This window comes from Neodiprion lecontei, chromosome 2, assembly GCF_021901455.1.
Source record: "Neodiprion lecontei isolate iyNeoLeco1 chromosome 2, iyNeoLeco1.1, whole genome shotgun sequence".
Lineage (NCBI taxonomy): Eukaryota > Metazoa > Arthropoda > Insecta > Hymenoptera > Diprionidae > Neodiprion > Neodiprion lecontei.
In genome coordinates this window covers 1,046,371-1,070,953 of record NC_060261.1, presented here as the reverse complement: position 1 = coordinate 1,070,953, position 24,583 = coordinate 1,046,371, and the positions used below count along the sequence as shown (strand labels likewise).

At 43.3% G+C, this 24,583-nt stretch overlaps 5 protein-coding genes across 9 annotated transcripts in view; 1 reads left to right on the top strand and 4 right to left on the bottom strand.

The window, feature by feature from the left end:
* The first annotated feature begins 1,922 nt into the window (after nt 1-1,922).
* On the top strand, nt 1,923-5,714 carry LOC107222602 (probable cytochrome P450 4aa1). The gene is made up of 7 exons (XM_015662030.2): nt 1,923-2,702; nt 3,300-3,468; nt 3,553-3,933; nt 4,006-4,078; nt 4,504-5,042; nt 5,133-5,312; nt 5,375-5,714. The coding sequence occupies exons 1-7, from the start codon at nt 2,691-2,693 to the stop codon at nt 5,566-5,568; spliced, it is 1,548 nt and encodes a 515-aa protein (XP_015517516.1). The 5' UTR covers nt 1,923-2,690; the 3' UTR covers nt 5,569-5,714.
* A 141-nt stretch (nt 5,715-5,855) lies between these two features.
* LOC107222571 (methyl farnesoate epoxidase-like) lies at nt 5,856-8,544 on the bottom strand. Its single transcript, XM_015661988.2, has 8 exons — nt 8,297-8,544; nt 7,926-8,223; nt 7,681-7,869; nt 7,416-7,602; nt 7,217-7,334; nt 6,969-7,149; nt 6,641-6,900; nt 5,856-6,575 (listed from the first exon to the last, which is right to left on the bottom strand). Exons 1-8 carry the CDS (start codon nt 8,448-8,450, stop codon nt 6,397-6,399), a joined length of 1,566 nt encoding a protein of 521 aa, XP_015517474.2. The 5' UTR covers nt 8,451-8,544; the 3' UTR covers nt 5,856-6,396.
* Nucleotides 8,545-9,655: 1,111 nt separating this feature from the next.
* On the bottom strand, nt 9,656-10,766 carry LOC107222572. The gene is made up of 5 exons (XM_015661989.2): nt 10,693-10,766; nt 10,554-10,602; nt 10,291-10,469; nt 9,983-10,207; nt 9,656-9,919 (listed from the first exon to the last, which is right to left on the bottom strand). Exons 2-5 carry the CDS (start codon nt 10,600-10,602, stop codon nt 9,755-9,757), a joined length of 618 nt encoding a protein of 205 aa, XP_015517475.2. The 5' UTR covers nt 10,693-10,766; the 3' UTR covers nt 9,656-9,754.
* Nucleotides 10,767-11,358: 592 nt separating this feature from the next.
* Nucleotides 11,359-14,748, bottom strand: LOC124292939. Of its 3 annotated transcripts, none has more exons than XM_046731710.1 (5): nt 14,687-14,748; nt 14,545-14,599; nt 13,796-13,918; nt 13,320-13,711; nt 11,359-11,984 (listed from the first exon to the last, which is right to left on the bottom strand). In XM_046731710.1, exons 3-5 carry the CDS (start codon nt 13,868-13,870, stop codon nt 11,672-11,674), a joined length of 780 nt encoding a protein of 259 aa, XP_046587666.1. In that variant the 5' UTR covers nt 13,871-13,918; nt 14,545-14,599; nt 14,687-14,748; the 3' UTR covers nt 11,359-11,671. The 3 variants fall into 3 exon arrangements, with proteins under 3 accessions (XP_046587666.1, XP_046587665.1, XP_046587667.1); XM_046731709.1 differs by having other exon boundaries at nt 13,796-13,921; nt 14,546-14,599; XM_046731711.1 differs by having other exon boundaries at nt 13,796-13,915; nt 14,687-14,733.
* A 1,195-nt stretch (nt 14,749-15,943) lies between these two features.
* Nucleotides 15,944-24,583, bottom strand: part of LOC107222573 (titin homolog) — a 65,723-nt gene continuing 57,083 nt past the window's right edge. For 2 of the 3 annotated variants that reach the window (XM_046732421.1, XM_046732422.1), the window contains 8 exons: nt 21,095-21,391; nt 20,720-21,020; nt 20,486-20,627; nt 20,205-20,404; nt 19,687-19,839; nt 19,341-19,464; nt 18,049-18,988; nt 15,944-17,385 (listed from right to left, as the gene is read on the bottom strand). In XM_046732421.1, the coding sequence (XP_046588377.1) occupies nt 17,177-17,385; nt 18,049-18,988; nt 19,341-19,464; nt 19,687-19,839; nt 20,205-20,404; nt 20,486-20,627; nt 20,720-21,020; nt 21,095-21,391 (2,366 nt within the window). In that variant the 3' untranslated portion in view covers nt 15,944-17,176. The remainder of the gene's footprint in view (nt 17,386-18,048; nt 18,989-19,340; nt 19,465-19,686; nt 19,840-20,204; nt 20,405-20,485; nt 20,628-20,719; nt 21,021-21,094; nt 21,392-24,583) is intronic. The other variant, XM_046732423.1, reaches the window with a different exon arrangement.

Genomic DNA, 24,583 nt, shown 5'->3' with positions numbered 1-24,583 from the left:
TAAAATTCTTATTGTTATCTAACAAAATGACATTTTAAGCGTTTTGGTTCCGTAATTTTGTAACGATGATTAACTCGGTTTTGTTTCTAGTAAATACATTACTAATTCGTAGTAATTCAATATCCTCAGATTCGAGGACCTATTCTCGTAATCTGCACGCAAAAAAGCACGACGGCAATAAAAATGCTGATGTCATCGAAAAGACTCAATGAAACGAGTTTTTCTTCCGAAATAATATCGTAACTCCAAACCGCGAGTTAATTTCATCTAAAAAATGATACCCGATCGCGACCTTTACATGTATTCTTGTCGAGTTAAGCGCTATATTCATAACAGTTCTACTTATTAGCTTTTTAAGCTTACCTACCTATTAATATTGGACTCGTTGTGAATTGTCTCATTTTTTTAACACGTTGTCGGCATTGTTATTCACGACTTTATGGCTCAACTAATCTGTTCGTGTTGGAGGAATTCATTTGCGGGAATTGGACGATGGACCCGTCAACACTGTCTCTCGTCCTCGTTTGAAAAATTAATGTACTCTTCGGCATAATTGCAGTATGGCAATTGACACTAAGCTAAAAATAATCGATGCATTGGTTAATCATGTCTAAAAAAAGAGTCGAATACGATTCAGTTGAACCGGTAAAAATTAATCGAGTAATCGATTATTTCGCATTTTTTTAAACGGTGCGTATGAAACCAAAATTTAAATTTCAGCACGTAGTCTTAATAACAGAAAAGTATTTTGATAATTTCTAATTTCATTCAAGATATTTATCAATTTCAGATGAAAATATTCATCTATCTTTCACTTATTACATCAAATAGGTACTTACTAAGTAAGACAATGATGATAATCGGTACTTTATTCACATAAAGTGATATTGTATCGCATCGTTTACGGGAGGAACAGACAAAAATCAATTGTGAGGAAAAATAATCGAGTCCGAAAGAATAAGCGATTATACTCGATTAATCTAGAAAAAATTACGGATATAATCGAAAATACATTATTTTTGGTAATTCTTAATTGAAACACAATTACGTTCGGTGCATGAACCTTAGTTTCAGTTTATACTTCTCGTGAAACTGTACTTTCAACATTTGAGACATGTTCGACCAAAATTATAACGGATTCTGCATCGAAACAAGTATTTACACTGTACGTATAATTCTGAACAAATGAAACAGATGACGCACTTCTCATGCATGGTTGATTTGTCGTGTCATTCTTGTGCGCAGAGCCACGACAGAAACTTTTTTCAACAATTTTCAAAGTTCGTAACGATTGTGTCTGTTACTTATTGAGTGACGATGCTGCTGCGAAAATCATTTATGAAAGAAATACATTAAAACCCCAAAGTTCCTCAAAAATAGGTCGTTCCGAGGTGCGATTCGCGTACAACCACCAAAAATATGCCACCTTATCCTCATCTCGAATATAGGATCACGCGACGCACTTCCGAGATGAGGAATTAACCTGTTGACTGATGGTCAGAGAGGGTCAAGCGAACAGCCATACATCCACTACAATATGTCCGCTGGTGGCGTAAAGCGCATCGAAATGGGCGGCCAATACACGATTAAAAAAATAATGTCCCAGCAGGTCCAATAAAGTTTTTGAATTGATTTGACCGTTTTTTACTGAATTACTAAGTGAAAAACAGTGAAAATTAAAAATCAAATGTTGATGTGACGATTTAAATGTCAAAATTACGAAATGCGTGTATCATATTCACTAACAAAATGTACCAAATAAGACAAATATAATGCTGGGACATTACGTTTAGTTAAATTTTTCTAACAGTGTAACGGTAGTAAATGTCTAACGCCATACATAACTCGTCGCATATCATACATCAGATACACAATAGTCAATATTATGTATTGTATTGAAACGCTTAGTCAATCCTCAGTTGTCACGTCGTACGGAAGGAATTAGTTACGCGAGGTAATCTGTGTAGTTCCTAATTGAGGTACGAGCCGAGAAATTTCGATTTTGGGAACTATCTTTTATCGCAGGCTTTTCGCACAAATGTTCCAAACAAAGTGACAATGTCCCGGTCGATGAAATGTGTAGATTTTGTTATTTGGTTATAGCAAATCGATCGGCTCGCTAATCTTATCTTTTTTTGATATATATATATATGAATAAAAATCCGGGATAATCAAGTCTGAATTGTTGTGCAGCAAAAAATACATTTGGATAATGCAAAAAAAATCATTACATCAAATATAGGACAATGACCTGGTTACCTTGCGTGCTACATTTGGAAAAATCCGACTGTCGCGGTAATCAAACTATCATTTGGCGGATTTGAATTTATAACGACTTGGTGCGAAGAATCCCATAATGATGCATGTCGTGTAGATTTTGTGACAGCAAATACCGAATGAATATCATCAAGTGGTCCAGCTTACGTTTTACCGTCGTGACTACTGACTGGGGGGCTTATCAAGCCTCGATGGTGGGGCACCCTATAAACAGTCGTCGCTGTACGGAAAGCGCAGAGGTTGCCTATGTATCACCACAGCTGTGACTTCGGTGATGCGGGAATCAATCAGTCCGATGTTCATTAAAGTGGCGTTTTACTGATCTTCAAGTGACTTGAAGCGGAAAAATCGCAGTTATAATAAACGGTGAAAAATCGGTCCCATCTCATCGTACAGGAAGAATTGTTGGAAAAATGTTGTGCATCGTGAGTGAATTGCTTCTCGTTTTCAAATTCATCATTTCTTGTGAGATAATAATTGTGGAGTAACGGTTTGAACTGGTGTTTGAAACGTGCGACGACGCGATAATTTTTCAGAATCATTCCTCGCGTGGAGGATAAATTTATGAAAATGAAAATCATAACGTACATAGCCAAGGAATTTATGGAAATAAGTTCTCAGAACGGTCTTCAACACTTTCTGCGAAACCAGCTGAAGCGCTGAACTGTCAGAAATGATACTTCATTTGAAATTCTAGCCACGGACTTTCCCGGATCCGAATTTCTTGTTCCGCTATAGCACGCGTTGTTATTCAATTGGCCATCGACAGATATGGCAAACAATATTGTCACGCTTAACTTGCTCGTCTCGATATACCGATTAAGCGGAGAATTGCGATTCAATGTGTACAGAGTACCGATGAGCGTATATATTTACACTGATTTTTTATCTATAAATAAATGGAATGTCAAATTCGAAGGACGTAGTCTTGACAAAAATAGCTTTACCGATAAACACCGTTTGTTTTATTCTTCCGCATCTCCCGTGAAAAATTTCTTCAGGCTTCACACGACTTTTTTCAGTGTGATTTTAACGAGAATGGTGCTTGGGCATGCGTCGCGGTGCTGGTGGTCATCTACGCCATTTACGCCTTTAGAAATTACTTCAGGATCGTCAGATTCATCCTGACCTTAAACGGCCCTCCGGCATTGCCTTTGGTAGGAAATGCCTATCTTGCCACAGATAAGACTCGTGAGTTGATATGATTTCCAACCCCTCGTAATCACCCACGAGAAGACCCTTTAATCTGCCATTATGCTCTCTCGTTCTGCTCAGTTTTGCAGCAGATGTCTCATACGGCCTACGACATGTACGGTCCCATCTTCAGGATATGGCTGACGGTGTTTCCAGCGGTGGTCCTCTTCGAGCCGGCCGATATCCAGGTGATTCTCAGCAGCAGCAAGCACTTGGAAAAGACTTACTTCTACCGAATGCTCCACAATTTCGTTGGCGACGGACTGATAACGAGCGAAGGTGATCGTTGGAAGATCCATCGGAAGATCCTTCAGCCAGCTTTCCATCTCAACATCCTTGATCGGTTTACCGACACCTTTGCCGAATGTGCCAACCATCTCGTCCAGGGGATCATCAATTCTGGCGAGAAGAATGTCAACCTGACCAAGTTCGTGAACGACGCGGTTATCGACATTCTCAACGGTGAGTCACGCTTCTTTCTCTTCCCGGTTTCCAACGAATGGGGGACCCTTCATACGGATCTAAAATTTTCAGAAACCATTCTTGGCGTTACTCTGGTTTCCAAGAAGCAAATGCAGATGGAAGAAGAGGAATCTCCCTTCAGAAAGTAAGTGCATGATAACGTGCCGCGAAGCCACGGCGTTGCTTTACCGTCGAGGAAAAGCAGTCCGGTATCGAATCGACCTCGTTTCGTAACACCGTACTCTTCGTCTGCAGTCATACTGGGTCCGCGTTGTTGCGTGATCGCATTTTGCCCGTCCGAAGCTCACGTTCGATGATACAATGGTATAGCAATTAGGAATGTAGCCTGCTTTCCAACGCGTTATTCCCGACGCGTCGTTGTCGCGGCTGAAAATTCGACAGCGACTATCTGCACGATTACGAGGACTTTCACTCCATCGTTATAATAGCATTACGTGCGTTCTAATTTGCACACAGTTTCGTAATAATTGGAACACCTCGAGTTCGCCGGCACCCCTCTCATTAGGCATTCAAAGAAATTCATGACGATGTAATTTCATTGACTTGCAGAGGTCAAGTAGTGGCTCCGTATCGCATGGTACATCCGTGGCTCCTGGTGAATTGGATTTACGAGATGACGGCTACCGGGCAACGCGAAAACGCTCATCGGGCCGAGCTCTTCATGACATGCAAGAAGATGATTGCCGAGAAGCGAGAAGTCATTAGGAAGACGAAGTCGAAGATAATCAGCGAGGTTGACGACCCCCAGCGGAAGACGTCGATGCTGGAATTCATGGTCGAAGTCAGCGAGAAGAATCCGAGCTTTACGGAAGACGACATCGTCAACGAGTGCTGCACGTTCATGCTTGCCGGTCAGGATTCCGTCGGCTCTGCAGTCGCCATCACGATGTTCCTCCTCGCTACTCACCACGAGTGGCAGCAGAAGTGCGTCCAAGAGCTGGAAGACATTTTCGAGGCTGACTCCAGGTCACCGACGATGAAAGACCTCAGAGAGATGCGCTGCCTCGAGATGTGCATCAAAGAGTCCCTGAGACTCTATCCCAGCGTTCCAACCTTCGCCAGAAAGCTGGGAGAGGACACTAAAGTCGGTCGGTAGAGTTTCCTCTTCCGATCATCATGCACCCACCTCCGTATAACTTCACGTCCACTTTTTGACGATACTGTTCTCTTCTCGCCAGGAAACTACGTGATCCCCGCAGGATGCGATGTTTTCGTAGCACCCTATGCCACCCATCGATTACCACACCACTATCCAGATCCGCACACTTTTGACCCGACGAGGTTCGATCCTGACAACAGCGAAAAGAGACACCCCTATGCCTTCTTTCCCTTTAGTGCGGGGCCGAGGAACTGTATCGGTAAGTGGAACTGTGGAAAATTGTCGTATGTTGAGTTATCTTGGAATACTTTTGCGCTTCAGGGTACAAGTTTGCGATGTTGGAAATGAAGGCGTTGATCAGCGCGGTCCTTCGGAACTTTCACCTTAGTCCGATACCCGGAAAAGAAGAGGTCCGGCCTAAGTTCAGGCTCACTTTGCGGGCGCAGGGTGGCCTTTGGGTAAATTTCAGACCGAGATATTCAAATCTGGTTGAAAATCTTTATGTTAGCATGTAAGCTGTTATTCCTAGTGTAAATATCATACTGTCACGTCTATAAATATTTTTTTATGTTCAGCCTTTCGTTGACTGTCACGCCTTGTTGTAGGCCTTGTATGATTGATTGTGTGAATTGTGATTAAAAATTATTTCTGTACCTGAGAATACCTATCATTATATATACCTACACAGATTTACTCATATAGGTGGTACGATTTATGTTTGGTTAATCTGTACCGCGATCAATGTTCGATGAATTTTTAAGTAACGGAAGGTGCGGTCGTTAGTTTTTAAAGCTTTTAATTTTACAAAATAAAATACATTCATGGCAACAGTTGACGTGTCGCTAAGACGGAGAAATTAGCATAAGTGTCAATCACGAATGACAAGCTTAATTGCTTCTTGTCTCACGTATCGCGGATCGAGTAACGCGTGAGAAAACTATATTTAAATTTCATTACACGCGCACCGTCCTTCGCGAGACATTCGAGATAAATGCCCATTTATTAACGATTGTCAATAAATCTGCAGTTATTTTGAATTGCAAATAAGAAATGAAAAGTCGCTGTTCACAGCTCGTGGAATCGCCACAATACATGCAGTATGCTAATTAGTAAGATGTTGAATGGTGGGTAAATATGAATCGCCTGCACTCATGGCTGCACACCACTCGATTTCCCGTCCAGTAATTGGTCAGTCAGACTAGTCGGAAGTGAATCAGATTTCATTGAGCTTGAGCCGAGGCTTTTCATTCTGGGAATAATATAATTTAAAATTTAACGATCAATCGATCCGTACTGTGATCACGGTATGTCTATTATTGCACACTGTCCGGAAAGTACTCATCTCAACGTGCCACAGCCACGGCGTTGAAGTTCGGAGGCGATATTGTGAACCCGTTTATTCCGTCCAAACAAGGTGCCGCTTCTCCAGGAGGTAATTCAAACCGCAGCTTCTGCAGGAGGCAGCAGAGGAATAGGAATTGACTGTTCTTGGCGAGGTTTTCTCCCGGACATTTTCTGCGCCCTGTAAATTAATCGCATGAGTACCACGAATCTTGATGCATCGTCTACTTTGTTATAAACGAGTACCTGCTCCGAACGTGATCATCCACGGGTCCTTAACCAAGTGCCCGTTTTCGTCGAGAAAACGTTCTGGCCTGAAAGTCTTAGGGTCCCCCCAATGACCCCGGTCCATGTGGATACTGTGCAAATTGGCTAAGAGAATGTAATTCTTCTTGATGTCGAAGCCCATGAACTTCGCGTCGGCAGTTGCTCGGTGTGGAATTGTCGTTGGGCCAACGTTCGCCAGTCTGGAAACTTCCATTACCGTGGCGTTCAGGTACGGCATTCTGAAAAGCTGAGAATTAGTCGCTGTTCGAAATAGGTTAAAACTTGGATAACGGGTGCTAATTGTAACCTGCTTCTTGTCTGGATCGACGGTAGTGCGTTTCTGCCAAGTACCCGATCGATTTCCTCGTGTATCTTCTGCTGGACGTATGGATTAGCGATCAGGTAAAGAAGCACGAATCCGATGCTGTTATTCGTGGTCTCGATTCCAGCGGTGAAAAGGTCCTTCAAGAGAGCGATAAGTTGAAGTTCTGAAAAGGTAGTTTGACCTTTTATTAGACCATTCTCCAGTCACACATAGTTTTGCTGACTCTTTACCATTGAAAGAAGAGGACGAGTTAAATTTCTGGAGTTCAATCTCCGACAGATAAGCATCTATCAGGTCTCTATGGCCGTGGTGGAAATTCACCGAAGTCTTATGCTGATCGACGAGATTCTGGTGATGTAAGAAAAGATTCCAATTGATTAGCGAGTGTCCGCTAAATACCATTATTGGGTATTCCAAGAATTATCGTACTCTAAAGAAGTGCCAGACTCGCATCTGACGATCGTTCCTCGATTTATAGCCGGAAAGACCTGGGACAATGTATCTGAGGAATGGAAAGTAATTGAGAACTCCACCCGACACGTCAGAGTCCTTGAAAATGTCGCTTATTATTTGAACGATTTCCGCCAATCCAGCATCCTCCTTTTCCTGATCATACCTGAAAATCAACGGTTGAACCAGGCGACTTTCTACCTGCCCATCCCATCGATCCTCTTTCCATCCAAACCCTTCGTACCTTGTGTTGGCGGTGAGATACCAGAGACTGTTGAGGACAGCGACTGTCGCTATTCTATCTACATTCCGAATCGGTCCATCGTTCGATTTCTCTTCGATTATCCTGGCTAGCGTGACAGCCTCGTTCAAAATTATGTCTTCCATCGTTTTACGTCCGAATCCAAAGTCTCGGAGGTTCTTAAGGGAGAATCTGGAAACCAGGGGAAAGTTAGGCGTCACAGAAGCAACGACGTCTTCGTCATTCACCTTCTCTGCTCCTTCCACGTCGTGCCATCGGTGAATATAATTCCTCTTCGAGCACCGAATGTTCTATGACGAAACAAGAACCCGTCTGGTCGTCCATCGAACTCTTCTCTGTTGAGCATTTCCGTCACTGCCTCCTTACCCGAGACGATGATCATCGGGTCTGAGAAACCGAGTCTAATACCGACGACCGGTCCGTACAACTCTGCCAGTCGGCTCCAGGCTCTGTAGTGGAATTTCGTGTCTCTCACCAATCGTTTCAGGTCGAAAATATTTCCGACCAACGGTAACCCCCTCGGTCCTGAAGATATTGATGAAGTGACAATAGTCAGCGAGAATATTCGGTATATTTAAACCGTTCGTCGACTTCTTACCGGGTGGAAAACGCCCGAACTTCTTGGTACCCACGAAGTACTTTGCACCCAGGACTATGGCGAGGCAAATCAAAGCAAACCACGCCACCTCGGCCGCCTGCAGACTCGGGATAATCCGACTTCCCTCGAAGATCGTTGCTACCGACAAAACCATTCTTAATTTCAGAAGTCGTTCCTATGAAGTGAAAATCACTGGCTTTAATTGAAGAGCACTTTTTGCACGCCTCAGGACCACGCTGGCTCCGATGCTGACCCAGTACACGTATAGGTCGAAACTGCAGCCGAGGACGTTCGTTGAGCTGGACTTATCTGCGGCCGCGAGAATAACTTTCCTTTCACCGTTGCATCGCACTGCACACCAATAACGCAAGGCTGCTGGTGTCGTGCAACGGTCCGCTGCATTAAATCTCTCAGGCCAATGTGCATTATGCAGATAAGCTGGTTCCGATTTTCAGACTAGGAGTCTCTTCTTAAGTCAATTGCTGCGAATCAGTTTCCGGTATCAATAGCTTTGCGATATTCTTTGAATCAGAAGGCTGCAAATGATCTTTCACAATTGTTCTAAGAAATTATTCGAAACTTAACAGATGATATCGAATCCCGTTAGGTCAGAAATGCGTGGAATTGTATGTATGTAGTGGTAAAGGTAGGAGACACGGGAGGAAACCAGTTTCATACGGTCTAAATGAAATTACGCAATGTGCAATACCGCTAATTACTGTCTTATCATTTATCGAGTCGCGTAACACCGTGAACACGCAATGAATGTCGTGGTAAAAATTACGATTTGATTATTTTTCGCTATACGCAATGGGATGATGACTACCTTAAAAATTCAGAATAAATTTTTGTTTATGTATACATCAATTGTCCAATCCCAGCGCCAGAATTTAACTACTTTCTTTTGTGGCTAGTAACGTTTTTTTGTCTAGTCCCTTTCGTCATGCTTGTCGCTGCACTCCCGCTAACTTTTCTAGTCCAGTAAGTCCATCAATGTACAAAAGGAATGGAAAAGGTATTTTTTTCTTAAATATAGACGATATAAAATGCAAGTTCAATAATCGTGTCTCAAGATTATTTTTACTACCGCTACCTGAAACCAGTAAATTAGAAATTTTAAATGCGTCGTCGATTGATTTCCTTTACGTAAAATCAAGCCTTGGGTATCCACCGATTTTCATCAAAGCGGCTCACACCGCGTCGTTGTGTCAACATGCACGATACACCGACCTAAATACCCATAGCTAGCGGCAGCACGTGATTGAAAATGCTTAGCGATTCTTGCAACCATATGTGAAACTATTGGCCAGTGAGTCGCCACGCGTTAATGAGTACACGGCGAAAGAAAAGGTAATATCATTGCAATTGAATAGGGTGGTTTATTCAAGTCTCATTATATCGTGATGAATCATCTTAAACAGAATTTGGAGTTGGATGCTCAATCCAATTTCCACCAACTCAAGCCCTGGTCCAGCCGAAAAACGCGTAGATGGCGTCAAGCCAGGTGTCAATGGGCACTCCGTGGTCACGACCGGCGGTCAGAAGGTCCTGGTACTCAGGAACGGCGACGACAGCCTCGACAATGGTCTGGAATTCCTCGCTGGATATGGCCTTAATCAAATCCTGGAAGCAACGTTAAAGTTAGGCTCTTTAAAAACGGGAAAAATGGGTTTATATGTACTTTACCTGGAAGTCTCCACTAGTCTGGGACTTCTCTATGGCAAGTTCCCTGATCTCTGTGAAGGGGATCAGAGCCATGACCTCGTCCATCCACCCGTGGAAGGATCTTGGCGCGGTGCGGTAGGAGCGTGGTAGGTTCACCATCCTGAGGCTGTCGAGTCCCAGAATTTCCTGGATCTTTGCGATCAGCTCGTAAATGTTGACACCGTTGTAGGCCAGGTATTCGACGAACTGTAAAAACGGTCCATTCGGTCTTCGATTCGCTGAATCGATTTTTGGATAAGCCGAACATAGACACGAGCTCAGAATCTTACCTCGTCGTAGGCTGGCTCGGCGCGAATCGCGTTAACGATCGCATGGAAAGAATCGCTTTGCAGGTAAGCTACAACCCACTGGAACTGCTCGTCGTTTTCGGCGTACCAAAGAGTGATTTCTCGGATTTCCTCGGTGGGGATGAGGTCCAACAATTCTTGAATGTCATCGTCGAGGGAGGCTGGAGGAATAAGTGTCGGAATTTTAAAAACTTGCACATTTAGTCACGGGGCGTAAAATGTACTTGCAATACTGTATATCTTACCATTTGCCGTGCCCAAGAGGGCGACCAAAATCAGTGCGAATAATTTCATCTGAAATTCAAAGACGGTCGATCAGCGTTACGCTTCGTTTCTGGCGAAGAAAACCTTTGGCAATATTAACTTAAGAGTAAATCAACTCACCTTTGAGCTTGCGACCGTGAATCTGTCGGAAGTGATTCCGATGATCAGGATTCGATGTATTTATATGAAACATCGATGTAAGGAAGCTAAATGTTTATCATCGAATTAATTGTGATCGCCGATCAGACGCACGTAATTTCTAACGATCTTTATCTGGTACGTGAGAAACTGCTGTATTGATTGTACCGCGTAATTAATCACGACGATCTGTTCCATAATGATTTGATTAGCCAAAGTCATTCTTAATCAGATTTTAAAGCTCATGCCTACGATCCGTGAAGCCGCAGTGATCAAAAGTCGTTCTAAATATTACGTAGTCATGGGTTTTTCCTTTGGTTGGCCAAGATCTTACTTCAAGCTCTGGGAAAAACATCATAGATCCTTTTGCAACATAAGGAGAAAAAAATTTGTACGAGAATAAGAAATTTATCATCATAATTGTAATTCGTTATTACAAATTCGCAAAGACTTTCTATAATGTGCCATTGCATTTTATAGTGTTTCAGAATTTCAATTGAACTAATTGTGAAATGGGAACTATATGAAACAAGCTAAGCACAAAAAAGTATGATAAATATTTGTCAAAAGTATGGTAGATCGAAGGAAATATATCGATGAAGGTGAATCGAGGAACGATAATGAGGTACGTAGATAATATGACATAGACAAATTATACAACTATATTTTCATGGCTGTAACTCGTAATCGCGTTACATATATAATATACACATATAATATATGAAAACCAAAATAAAGAACTATAATCAAACTTAACAGACATTAAAATATTTCCGCGACGATTCCGACGATCATTGGAATACCGAAAACTCGCAGGTAGAAAAATTGCGGTAATTATTGAGCGTGATACCGATTAACGGTATTTCTGAACGTCAACTTGTAACTCTCATGATGCCTCGAATTTTGAGAAAAGAAATAGAAAAGGAAAAAAAAATGAAACAAAATAAGAAAGGAACTGAAATTACAATGCGAGGAAAACCCAGATCGCGATCTGCAGAAGAAGAACAAACGTGAATTTTACACCGAAGAAGCTGGAATCAAAAGTGGAGCTTGCAGCATTCCCGATGATGCGACCATTTTCGTCGACGAGGAACGGCATGTCCTTGAACCTGGCCCTCCAATCCTCGTTCGGTCGCACCGGATATCCGTTAGTCTTCTCCCTTACGAATCCACGCTGGTCGACCTTCTCCTGCCGGTGAGTGTTCGTCTTGAACGTAATCGTCTTCTCCCCTGGGCCCGGTTCCGGACCCCCGAAGGCCGTGTCGTGGGCGTTACTGTCGAAAATGATGAAACGGAATCAGAATGATTGAGAATTTTCGGATTCCCGGTCGGGAATTCAAGAAAACTCATTCTTGCAAGGTGCACTCCACTAATTATAACAAAACTGTGGAGGGTCGTAGAGTGGGTGAAAAATGTCCACCTGTTTTTTTTTTATTTATGGAACTTCATCCCGAGAGGATGAAATTAAACCTTGAAATGCTACATTTTTATCTCTTTCTCTCCGATGTCAGTCCGAACAACAATCATCGGAACACATTCGTAGGTTCGTAAGTAATCGTCGCTAATTTCGAATCTGATGCACAAATCTTGACATTCAAAATGGCGGATCGAGTTTGTCAAGTGTGCTTTGAATTTCATGAAGATTGATAATTTGAGTCTTCGAACTTAGAGACCGGGCTCAAAATCGGTGATCCCAAAACTCCTGGGATTACTTCGTTACGTTAAAATATTTTCGTATGATGGTCGTCTGGGCTCACATGAGAGTAGAAAAAGTAAAAGTACGATATTTTTAGGTGTTGATTTTACACTCCCAGAGCGGGATTCTACAGATACAAAAAAAACCACTCGTAAATCTTTTGGCTCACTCTGTGGTTTGCCAAATGACGCTGCGGAATTCTTATGGGAATTGGTTCCCGGTCGAATGGGCTGGATTTTCAGTATGTTGTAGTACCTACATATCCTCCCGGTGTAAAGTCTCACGGACACAAATCCTAAAAATCAGTAGTTTCCGAAATACACACAGGCATCAGAAGAGGGAGTATGGATTTTTTGATATCTATGGATTACGCGATTTTTTTCGAATGACAAAGCTTCAAGGGGGATTTGAAATTACATGTATCGATCAAAAACTGCACAGTCGATTCGCAGAGACTCCGCAGACGCGTGAAAAAGAGGAAAAATCGATTATTGCAACAGTCGGAGAGTCGTTCCTCAGGCGAAACCTGACGTTGGACCTCCTTCCGGTAAACCAGCGAGTTCGTGAATGGAATCAATCACAGCTTGCTGCCTATCTTTGAGAATCAACCGTGCAGTTTTTAAGTGATTTGTTTGATTTCAAGTCCCCTTGAAGCTCGGTAATTAATGAAAATCACGAAATCCACAGATACAAAAAAATCCGGACTCCTTTTTTCCGAAGCCTACTAGTGATTTTTTGAACTTGTATCCATGAGAACTTTTCATCGAGAGGATATGTACCATAATATACTGAAAATCTAGCCAATTTGACGGTGAGCCAACTTCCGTAAGGATTCTGCGTAGTCTCTTCACCAAAACCGGAGGAGGAGAACACCTCGCGAGGATAAACCTTAGCCACAATCACGTCCCCTCACCGATCGTTTTCATCTGTCGATTCAACGGCGCCGCCTCCTTGATGGGGGTAAGTCGCCTCATGGCCGATGTGGGGAATGGCCGGAAGATGGGGTATAGTCGGTAGGTTTTCAAGGATTGGATGCGAGTCGTGGGCGATTTGGGACGAGACATCGCTGTCGGCGGAGGAGGAGGAATGTCGCGTATTGAAGTTGTGCTCGACAGGTGGCGACGTCACCGTTCTGCTCACGCTGTAGGAGGTCTTCGTGTTGAAGTTCTTCGGGGGTGGATTGTGATGGCGATGATGATGGTAGCTACGATCGTAGCCGTCGCTCGGATCGTCGTTCAAGACGGTTGTTTCGACAGTGCATTTCGCCCTTCGCTTGCTACGGGTTATCGACATCCTGGTCTCCTCCTGGACGAGGAGTCGGTTCGTTATTGGTTCGCGGATTCGCGATCGTACCTTATGTCTTACGGTTACCGCATTCGTTATACTCACGTTTCTGTTGTGCTTCTCAACCTCGAAGCTCTTCGGTCCAAGGTATTTTACGTTCTCGTCAAAACAGTGCACCATCTTTCTACGTGTCAAAGGTTGAGCTCGGCTGGCTTCGACTCCTCCCAGCTCGACGGTTCCGGAAAAGAGTACGATTATTCGTCAGAATAAATTAACCTTCTCTTTCCACAGCCGTGGAAGAACGAACAGTTGACCAACGGATAAAAACTAACGGAGTTAACGCAGGTGTACAGACTGGAAGGTCTAAAATCGTACCTATTTTTAGAAGTTTTTTTTTTCAAGATAATGAAGACACTTGGAGAAATTGCAGTCTAAGGGCTCTATTATTTATAGTTTCAGGAATATTTTAGAATTTTTTCATCCAAATATAAGTAGCGAACGACCATGTTTTCAATCCGGTGGCGTAGATTCTTCGGTCAATATTTATCTGTTCTACTTGAAATTTTGACACAATCTTTAAAACTCGGTTATCGATTCGAGCTTACGGCTAGATTTTTGAATTTTAGTCCCAAACAGTTGTTTTCTTAACGCTTAGGCTAAGAGCTCGAACTCGAAAATGTGTTTTGAACTGAAAAAAATTAGTCCTCTCTGTTAGAAATTGGATAGTGATGTCAACACAAATTGTTCCAAGTGTTTTCATTTTCTTAAAATAAACACTCCTAAAAATAGATACGAGTTTAGACCGTCTAAGCTCTACCCCCTCCCACCTTAACTCACGTTTGTCCTTCGCTTACCTTCAAATTCCAGGCCCATAGAGCATGTAACAACAGACACGAGGATAACGCACCTCTGAAAAATACACACTGGTGGTCAGTACAACTGTGTTCAATAGTAACGGTGATTAGCGATCATTAATTTTTCGACGTTGTTAATTACCAGATACATCGTAGTTCCGTTTATTTACGAAGGGACGGTACAACGGCTTTCACAAATCGCAAATTACTAAACAGTCCCTCAGACTCGGCGCCGCTTATAAGCCTTTCGACCATTCACGGTTCGCTTAACTCCTGGAGATTTCTGCAATTTCATACTTTCAGTTTCGGTCAGCAGTCGGTCGGCATGCCTACGCAGCTGCTGTGGCGAGATCTCGGTCCTCACTTACCGATCCCTGGGACAACCGTTCTGTGACGGATTAGATCTGTGAATCGAATTCGCCAGAAGGACAAAACTCTGTATTATTATCCTGACCCACGCTTATCCACCGTAGTTTTTTCGTCCTCTTTAGAGATATTGTGCACTCGCTGCACAAAATAACCCGTAACCACTGAATTCAGAGGAGAATCGTTCTCCTTGTCGGGCATTACGTGTGATATTAGAAAATCGATTATACGGTCCCGATGATCCACAGGATGATGAATAACAATTTCAATTTGACGGTTCGTTAAATCGCCGTCACCGCGCGTGTTCAATTCAATAGTCTCGTAAACCGAACTTTGAATACTCACTTCCGGTCTCCGAGCATCGGAGCCTGACCGCAGGTTAAGCGGATCACCGTTGAGAATCATTTTGACGGCTAGAGGGGCGGAGGAAATTTTAGCCTTTTTAAAATGATGAAAATATCGATCGTGACTTAGCTCAGTCGCTTGAGCAATCGGAGAGAACGGTTTTTTGTCATACTAAGCTGGTTCTTGGGCATCGAGTTCGACCAGCTTTCCAAGCCACCGAATGAGCTATCATGCAATTCTGCAATCACTCTCAGTCGTTGATCCGTAAGCACTTGACGTAATACTTTTGTCAGCGTATTGATTGCGATCCGGTGTTAATACCGAATACTGAATATAGAGCTGAATTTACTTCCCACTGCGGGATTTTAATCCATAGCGGTACTCGTGTTTTGCAATAAATCAATTAACAAACACGGTCAACGTTCAATAATAGTTTATTGTCTGCGAAGAGGGGGATAAATTTATGAATATTATAATTTACTTACTTTTACCTAAATCGTTATATTTTTCAATATTTTTACACATTCATTGTGTCTCAACGATGAATTCCTTCCTGCACTGTACATTAGATTGATTCTTCCAAAATTCTTCACAACAATATACATTCGATCAAAAAATGAAACTTGTACATCCTTATTTTTCTCCTTCCTGTCCCCGGAACATTACTTCCATAGCCAGATATTCACCGTTTCTTGTATTATCAATGTATTCACGCGTATATTTGTATTATAGGCCTCTATATCTATGTACAAAATAGTTGCGTCTTTGTTAAATTTTTTTTTTTTTTTATTACTAAACATTTTCTCCCTCGTATTTTATACAGTATGTCACAGTACGGTAGATGCGATGAATTAAAATATTATATAGCAAATACAGTAAAATCTTAAGAAGCTACAGAGGTATTGCATATAAAATTGATTATATATTAAGAGTGTCTTCTGAAACTTTAGTTACAATCATCGCATCGATTATTGTACGGGGAGTTTGATTCAATACGTTAACTACGCCACGATAAATAAATATAAATACGTATTTCCTATAAGAATTTACATAAAATAATCTGATAATAACTGCAGGATGATCCCATGCATTATCCGTATACGATACTCGTATCCTTGGCCTAATAATTTCTCCATTCTCGTCTAGTTGAAGAAAATGAATGTAAATAAAACAAATAAACTTGTCAAACGATAAGTAACATTTAAATAATGTTAGGAGAACATTTTCCCCGCATTACTCGTTCTTGTTTTATACTAGTTGTTGAATTTTGTTGCTGCCAATTTTCCGCACTGGTTATTGATATTGGATTTCAATTTCACGGGATCGTTTCGTGCTTTAAGCAAGATCACTGGAGTTTCAGGTATACTACAGGTGCAGGCGCTAGGTGGAAGTAGTGAGTGAAATGCCAGACGTATAATAATAGTATTATTAATAATGTAATATAGTAAGACTAAGTAAGATAATAATAAGACTAAAATGTTAACATAAATAATAACGATACTAACGTAGTACTAATAATGGCGTTGAGAAAAATAAAACTTAATTTGGTAACATGGTAGCAGGTTGATTACGAGGATAAACAATTGGATTATCACGATAGTTAAAAATATGGATATAGCGATGAAAGTAATTGCTGCAGATTTAAAACGTACCGATAAAATGCACGAGATCATCCGCTGCAGGGCGATTATGAATACGAAGATAGCTGAAAGGCTTATTATAACATACTTTTCTATTAACAGGGATAAAATATGTATAATGTATCAGAATAAATAATAATCAAGCTTGTGATTGTTAAAAAAAAAACCAAAAAAAAAAAAATAAAACAATATAAGAGATGGGGCAAAGGATAGAAATTAAAGAATCGCGGTATCGAGATATATCGTTAAACGGCAGATCGTTCGTTCCTTCCAGCGTCCGGCTACTTGTTCCAAAAAGCAAACGCCTTTTGGATTCGGTCGTTGTGGGGCTTCCCGGGAACGGTGGGCGTCACCCGGGGGAGAGATGTCGGGATCTCCTTCGCCGGCGATAGTTCTTCTCTCTCGAACATTCTCGCCGTCCGACTGACGCTTCCGGTGTGAACACGTGGGGGAGCCCGGATCAGCCCCGAGTCCGGACCCTCGTCGACGGCTGAGGATGCCAGAAATACACTGTTAGATTTGTAATGGTGCAGCTTTTTCAAGGTTGGTTTGATCGTGCTATTAGGTGTGGTTACAGCGCTCGCAGCGTCCGGGTTTTGTTCAGGCGTGGGGATGCGTTTTACGTTTGGGATGTCAGGCGCGGGGTTAGTTTCGCTAAAAGCATCGACAGCACGGTCTTCGGGATCGCGGTCGTCGTCTCCGAAAAGCGATACCTTAACCGGGGAGCTCTGGGGTTGGGAAATGAAGCCGAGGGTGCAGTGAGATTTGTGTAAAGCGATGGTCTCGGCTTGTGACTCGTGTTTGGACGAGTCGGACGTCTTCGGGGTTGGAACGATCGCTTCGTCTGACTTCGCGACGTCGAAAACCGACTTTGATCGTTCGAATTTTGACTTTAGAATGTCTCGGGGGAATCTGAGGCCACCAGAGAGTCTCGGCTTCGACCTTGACGAGCCGTTTCTAAAATCAGGATCGTTGTAGGCGGATTTCAACGCGGTGAGAGACGATCTGTTCGACCCGTTCGACGCCGGCCTCGAGAATTGGTTATAGTAAGAAATCGTCGAGCGATTTTCTTCCGTCATCGAGACTCCGGGCGAGGCGACGGCTTCCGGTTTCGCCTCGCAGACCGACGGCTTCGTTTCGCAAGTTTTCGTACCGTGAGTCGATAGGGATTTGCTCGTTTCGAAGCTGATCGTCGACACTTTCTTCGTCGTCGTCCGCTGCTTCACGCCGTGAGGATCTTCGTCTTCCTCGGCTATTATCAAGCTCGAAAGCTCTCCACCCTGAGAGTAGGGCGCGGCGGTTGAACAGTCGCTGATCCCCGAGTCGCTTCGCTCGCTGCAAGCTCGCGTTCGCTTCAGGGTCGCGTCCTTGAAGCCGTTCAGATGAACGTCCTCGATTATCGTCGCGTTAACGATCTCGGCAGTGCTCCTTCGTGACAAACTCACGTCGTCCTCGTCGGGCTCGACAACGCTGGACGGAAAGGTCTCGTCGGGTTCGTCGGAGCTCGAGCTTGAAAGCTCGACGACGTTGTTACTCGACAGGTAAATCTCGTCAGGTTCCGACTTGCTCAGGTTGCAGAACTCGATGTTCACTCCGAGATAGTCGTCCATCATTCCACCGCCGTTTACACCCTCCTCGGTTAATCCTTCGGAGGACTTTCCAAGCCGGAGATTTCTCCCGGCGATATTACCACGAGATTTTTTAGAATCAATTAGACAAGAATCGTCGTTGCTGATTATTCGCGGAGGCAACTCCGAGGTTTCTCGCTCTTCGTCCCCGATTTTCTCCTCTTTAGGTTCGTTCTCTACTTTCGTAGATTCCAAGAGCCTTTCGACAAGAGACTCGTCCGGTATCGCCGAATCCTTTTCTATCTCGTCAACGCTCAAGGTTTGAGTATCGTCCTTTGGGGCGCAGACAGGATCGGAAGTCTGGATGGTTCCATGTTTCGACGATGCTGAAATCCCTCCTTCGAGGCTGACGATTGGCGATAAACAACGCGTTGGCGAGGAAGACTCGTTCGTTGAATTGTTCCGCCTACTGTTTGCCGACAGAGTTGCCATCCTCCCCAACGCGCGAATGGCATTTCCTGTTTTCTGTTAGGGCAAACGAAACACACACACGGTACGTGCTGGTTAATGAACACTCGTGCACCAAAACTGGCTACTTACTCACTCAGCGCGTCATCTCCACATTCCATCGTCTTCCTTTTTGAACCAGATAAAATAAAAACCAAAACACGGAAAGAACAAAGAAAGAAAAACAATCGGTACGTTATTGACGTCAAGAGCGAGGTCAATGGCTTGTTGAGATTTAAAAATATGATGGAATGTTACATCGGTCTATGTGGTAAAACATATAATCAGAGTCCGGTAAACAAAGCCACTCGAACATCATGCAACGTTATCGGAAAATCACTCCATGAACAAATTCAAGCTTAACACCAACCTGCCACTTTCTTCGAATGATGAACTTCTTGAGTTTGTCCGTCGGCAAGGCAACCACGCTCATACTTTCGCTGTGTTGGGCCATCCAAGGATGCTCAAGGCACTGTTTGGCCGACATACGTAATCTGAAAATCAAACGGCAACCGTCGTTATTTTCCTACCTAATTGCCACCGTTGCAGAGTCGACAATGAATCGACCATTTTATTAAGACCCACAAATATGTCAGTGTCATATTGAATATGCGCTGACAGCAGAAAAACAAGGCTACACATCTGCTGTCCCCTTGATTTCCCCGGGATAAGAATCCCTTTGGCATGGATAACCTGTCCTAATTCTAAAAACTTACTCCTTTCTTTTTTCCAGCAGAGCACTTATGAAGTCCTTGGCATCCTGTGATATGGCATCGAATGCTTCGTCGTCGAAATCGTAATCAGCACGCGTGATGTTGGCGAACGTTTCCGCGTCGTTATCTCCCATGAACGGTGAGAGACCGGTCAACCTAAACGACGAAAGTCATTAGTGACGTGTTCACTCCCCCTCCTTGATATTTCCGAAGAGCGAAAAGAACCGACAAGGAAGGTCTGTGTCTGTTTTTTGATTTGAGAAAATTGCATTTTTCGTTTTTCGTTATGAGAAAAATTTTCTAGTTGGATTGGTTAAAAAATATTATGTGTTTGTGGGTGAAACTACCAAATCACCTCTTGACATGCCTTACTTTGAAGGATGGTTTCACCCTCTCAAAGTGTTTAATGGCGGATAAAAAGAAATACGTGTCGCTTAGTTTTTAGTCTACTATAACATATTACAAAAGAAATGAAATCGGAGAGATCGACCTGGATTACCCTCCTAGTGAGAAATACTCACAGAACGTAGCAAATGACGCCGACACTCCACATGTCAGTTTCCGTGCCGATTGGTTCGTAGTTTATTATTTCTGGAGGGATGAATTCGGGCGTCCCGAAGAGGACCCTGACGGGCGTGTCAGGCTTCAGCATCTGCGCCAGCCCGAAGTCTATCAGCTTTATTTGATGAGAGGTTCGAGTGTGGCACATGATGTTCTCGGGCTGCAGAGTGGAAGTAAAGTGTAAAGGACAGCGATCGAACGAACCTCTCGGTATATCGCGACACTAACGGACGACACTCACCTTCAGATCCAAGTGCACGACATTGTTATCGTGCATGTACGCGACGCCCTCGCATATCTGCCTCATGAACAGGATGCTGTCCCTCTCGGTGAGGGTAAAATCGTCAGCGACAACCCTTTCGAAAAGTTCGCCACCGGTTATGCTGAGGATGAACGAATGATCATGAGGTCACGCGATACGTGATATCGAACCGCAATCCAACCACCGCCAAATCACACGAGGAACTATACTCACTATTCCGTAACCATGACGACCTCTCGGGGGCTCTCGAAGGCCGCAGCAAGCTGAAGGAGTTTCGGATGCCTGAGAAGATTCATGATCATTACTTCATCTCGGACCTGCTCTTTGTCCTTCGCTTTGATGGCTCTGATGAATTTCGCGGCAAGATATTGTCCGCTCGCCCGTTCCAGGACCTTCCGAACGATGCCGTAGCGACCCTTTCCGAGTTCCTCAAGGACCTCGTAGCGGTCCTTGAACAGCTGTCCATCCTCAAATGATACTTCGCGGGCTTCGAAGGCGGGCTTGAATTGCTCCTCTGTAAAAGAACAACGTTGACCGATTAGCGAATGATCGATTGCGAGCGGACCTTCCTCTCCAATGGGTCCTCACCATCCTCGTCGATCGTGACTGGCCGCGATTCGGGACCTGGCTCGCTAGCTCCGTGAATGTTTTCCGCCCTGACCCTGAAGAGGTAAACATCCTCGGGTGTCAGGTCGCTGACGGTGTGGCTCAGGGAGTGACACGCCTCGGCGACAACCGTCCACGACGTCTCGTGGGAACGACGCATTTCCACGCAGTATCCGGTGACCATGCAACCCCCGTCGTAGGGGGGTGACCTCCAGGTTACCGTCGCGGTACCAATGCCGGGATAAACTGCCGGGGAACCAGCCGGGGGATCAGGGGGACCTGAGAAGTTCGAATCAGTGAAACGCGCGTGTCGTCAGCTCCTCTTCGAGTTTGGTTTATCAAGGAATTTTAGCTTCAACGACCCTCGTCTTATCACCTCTCACGCGCGAACATGCAGCTTCGTGCGTGAAATTTGAAACGCGATATTTCCCCGCACCTTTTCATTGTTGTCGTACATGGGTATCTGTAATAACGGTGCGTGCGATATTCTCATGACTCGTCACGCCTCAGTGCAGATCTTGAACTTTATTCCGTTCCATACTCGCGTTATCTCTCGACGAACGCGGGTATTTTGATATTCTTCCGATAAGAATATATTGGACTGATTATTCGCAGTTACGGTAAAACATCGTTTCTTTGATAAACTCGCAATGCAATCCGTCAGCTGGCGAAGATCTCGACCCGATGTAGGCCAAGATTCTTCAATCGAATACTCGACTACTCGTTGTTTATCTCAGAAGTCAAACTGATCGGGTCAATTCATCAGTTATCAGTGATAATAATGCTCGTATATTAAGATCGCATTGAACACATTGCCATTTATCGCAACTATTTCCGTAATGGACTAGACGGTAAAGTAAATTAATATCAAATTGATTTTTCCCTTTCATCATTCCCGCTAAGCTAGTAAGTTAATCATTTGTTGAGAGTGGTAAAGTAGATAATAAAGCTATCTGCGGAATTTCCATCTGGGTGTTGGTTTATTGCGTAACGAATTATCTCAACGGATCAAAATGAATTTATGCATCTTAAAGTAGCCCAACGAAAGAACTTGATCACGTTGATTGAAGTAATCGATTTATACAAGACCCGATTAGCCGTTACATAAAAATATCTCGACGATGTCGAAGACTGCTCGTACAATAAACGGCTGCATGGCGTAGTAGCATGAAGTGAACTGGCGTGATTCTCATCTCCGACAATAACAGCAAATAATTGTGATGAACCGGGGTAAACTGAATGGAGATTAACATGTTTTCATTCTGTAGTTGAAGAGCGGTGGGCCATCATTTGTTGAAATTAATGAGCGGTATGTGACACGCGGCAGACAAAGTACGGTATTTGTTTGTTGGAAATTCTCGGTGGAACAAAACGCTCTGCATCGTGACGTGTCGAAGCAGCGTTGAGAAATCGTTGAGGCAGATGTGCGTGAACAGCCAATAAAATTCTAAATTCAATAATACAGACTCTCGGCCTAACCGAGACGTCGTCATAAACATAGATATTAATTTTAAGCCTTGATTAACGCTGCCCGTGTGGAACTGATACATGGGTATGTGTGTGTTTATTGTTTGATAGGCGATGCCTAGAAGAGACCTGCGCTATTGTGCGGTAATATATGCACGCGTGGATTTTCGAGGGAGACAAACGAGCGTGGTAGGAATTTTTTTTTCTCGTCTCTTATTTTCCTTTATTCTTCTCCCGCGCTTTTTTTTTTTTCTTTTTTTTGCATTAGTTTTATTACCAACGTCGGATGAACATACAACGAGGAATACGTACTTGCTGTATCGGGCACACCAGTGTGCCACATTTTCGCATGCTGATCGTCATACGCGATGTTTAACTATAACGAACCAACGACGAGGCCTCGTCGCTTCTAGCTGTTCATATTCAAATTTTTATCTTTACGTAAGAGCTTTATAGGCACGGCTTGCAAAGTAGTTGGAATATCGTTGCTTCGTTTTCGGCTGACGTGACATAGAGCATCTCGATGGTAATGAGCTCCTTCGTTTCGTAAAACACACACCAGTGCAGTCATTTTCGGTATTACATGAAGCCGACCATTGAACTGTACAAAGTTCAAATATCTCTCAATGTTTTTCGCCAAAAATTTTGATGAGAAAATTTGATGCATTTCGGCGTATAATATCCACGGGGAAAATAAGGAGATTGGAGAAAAAATTGAATCCCACAAAACGTGGGCGTCTGGAATTCGGCGCGGTATTTCAAAAGATGATCACTAATTATCGACGCAGTTCGATAACATTGTCTTGTTGTACACGAAATTCACATGAAAAACAAAATTCCATCAGTAGTGAAGCAAGTCGGAGCACGAAGACGTCGGATTGTTACTCATCAATTGTTTTACTTGGCCTCTTGTTTTGCGGAGGAATTCAATTTTTCTCATTGTGCTTAAGTTCATCAACGGGGTCGTGAGCTTTGTACGGTGGATCATTGTGGGATTCGATGTATTCTATTTCCACGCGATCTGCGGATCTGGCTTTTCAACCGCATTCCCGAATGAAAACGCTCGATGGAATTAGCTGGTATCAACCTTGAAACAGAGTCTGGATGGAGTCGTTTGATCGACCCGTGCAAATACACATCTACTACATAAAAGTTAAACAAGTTGTACCGCCACGCGTTCAATTGCGAATCGAGACTATGCTTGTAACGCAATTTAGTAAAGCAGCTGTGTGCATATTATACACGGTAACGATCTGTGTACATTTAGCTCGTGCAGTCGGCAGCGCGATGTCACTGGAGAACGGTAACACGCCGATGAAACACGGAGGAACAGAAAGTATCGGAACCCATGATGGTATACAAATAACGATTATGTACAAACTTACATGCCTCGTGGTCACACGTCATCGTCGGTCCCAATGTGAGTCAACAAAATTATCGTAGCCTGCGTTCAGCGAAACTTCACAGTCTTTCAGGTACTCGATTTGTTTTCCTCGAACACTTTATCCCGATTTTTTTTTTTACGTCGGTTTTGGTCAACGGATCGAATTACGCATCATTTACGCCGAACATTTTGAGGTGAATAAAATCTTACGCAAGACTCGACTGTGTCGAAATAAACCGATTCTCCATTCGAAATATAAATACACCTGTACAATTTCGCCTAAAATATTTAACGCCGAGTTATCGCGGCGATGATAAGGAAACGTAACGATGTATCGTCCACTAAAAGTGCAATCTGTGATCTCTGTATCTCTGTCAATGTATTAGCGAATTCTTTCTCTCCGAACAATGTGACGTTGAGATCAGTGATCAGTGTCTGACGGTGTTTGATTCTACACTGGTAAACGGAAACGTCAACGTGGATAAAAAGTTTTGCACATTTTTTTACGATTATATGCACGTCGTCTTAGTTAGGTTCGAATATAGTGTGTTTACGAACTTCGCCACAATTGTAAAAACATGCACAGTACACACACAAAAAAAAAAAAGAATGACTCCTAT

What these genes read in the sequence shown, in the direction of transcription:
- LOC107222602 (XM_015662030.2), top strand. An exon ending in GGTTATCGACATTCTCAACG is followed by an intron (nt 3,934 to 4,005) that starts GTGAGTCACGCT and finishes TAAAATTTTCAG; the next exon opens with AAACCATTCTTGGCGTTACT. An exon ending in GGGAGAGGACACTAAAGTCG is followed by an intron (nt 5,043 to 5,132) that starts GTCGGTAGAGTT and finishes TCTTCTCGCCAG; the next exon opens with GAAACTACGTGATCCCCGCA.
- LOC107222571 (XM_015661988.2), bottom strand. Translation starts at nt 8,450, where the DNA reads ATGGTTTTGTCGGTAGCAACGATCTTCGAGGGAAGTCGGATTATCCCG. An exon ending in GTTCGGGCGTTTTCCACCCG is followed by an intron (nt 8,224 to 8,296) that starts GTAAGAAGTCGA and finishes CAATATCTTCAG; the next exon opens with GACCGAGGGGGTTACCGTTG. An exon ending in CTCGTCCTCTTCTTTCAATG is followed by an intron (nt 7,150 to 7,216) that starts GTAAAGAGTCAG and finishes CTACCTTTTCAG; the next exon opens with AACTTCAACTTATCGCTCTC.
- LOC107222572 (XM_015661989.2), bottom strand. Translation starts at nt 10,602, where the DNA reads ATGAAATTATTCGCACTGATTTTGGTCGCCCTCTTGGGCACGGCAAAT. An exon ending in CCGAGCCAGCCTACGACGAG is followed by an intron (nt 10,208 to 10,290) that starts GTAAGATTCTGA and finishes CCGTTTTTACAG; the next exon opens with TTCGTCGAATACCTGGCCTA. An exon ending in AGACTAGTGGAGACTTCCAG is followed by an intron (nt 9,920 to 9,982) that starts GTAAAGTACATA and finishes CGTTGCTTCCAG; the next exon opens with GATTTGATTAAGGCCATATC.
- LOC124292939 (XM_046731709.1), bottom strand. An exon ending in CTATGGGCCTGGAATTTGAA is followed by an intron (nt 13,922 to 14,545) that starts GGTAAGCGAAGG and finishes TCCGGAACCGTC; the next exon opens with GAGCTGGGAGGAGTCGAAGC. An exon ending in TTGAGAAGCACAACAGAAAC is followed by an intron (nt 13,712 to 13,795) that starts GTGAGTATAACG and finishes CTCCTCGTCCAG; the next exon opens with GAGGAGACCAGGATGTCGAT.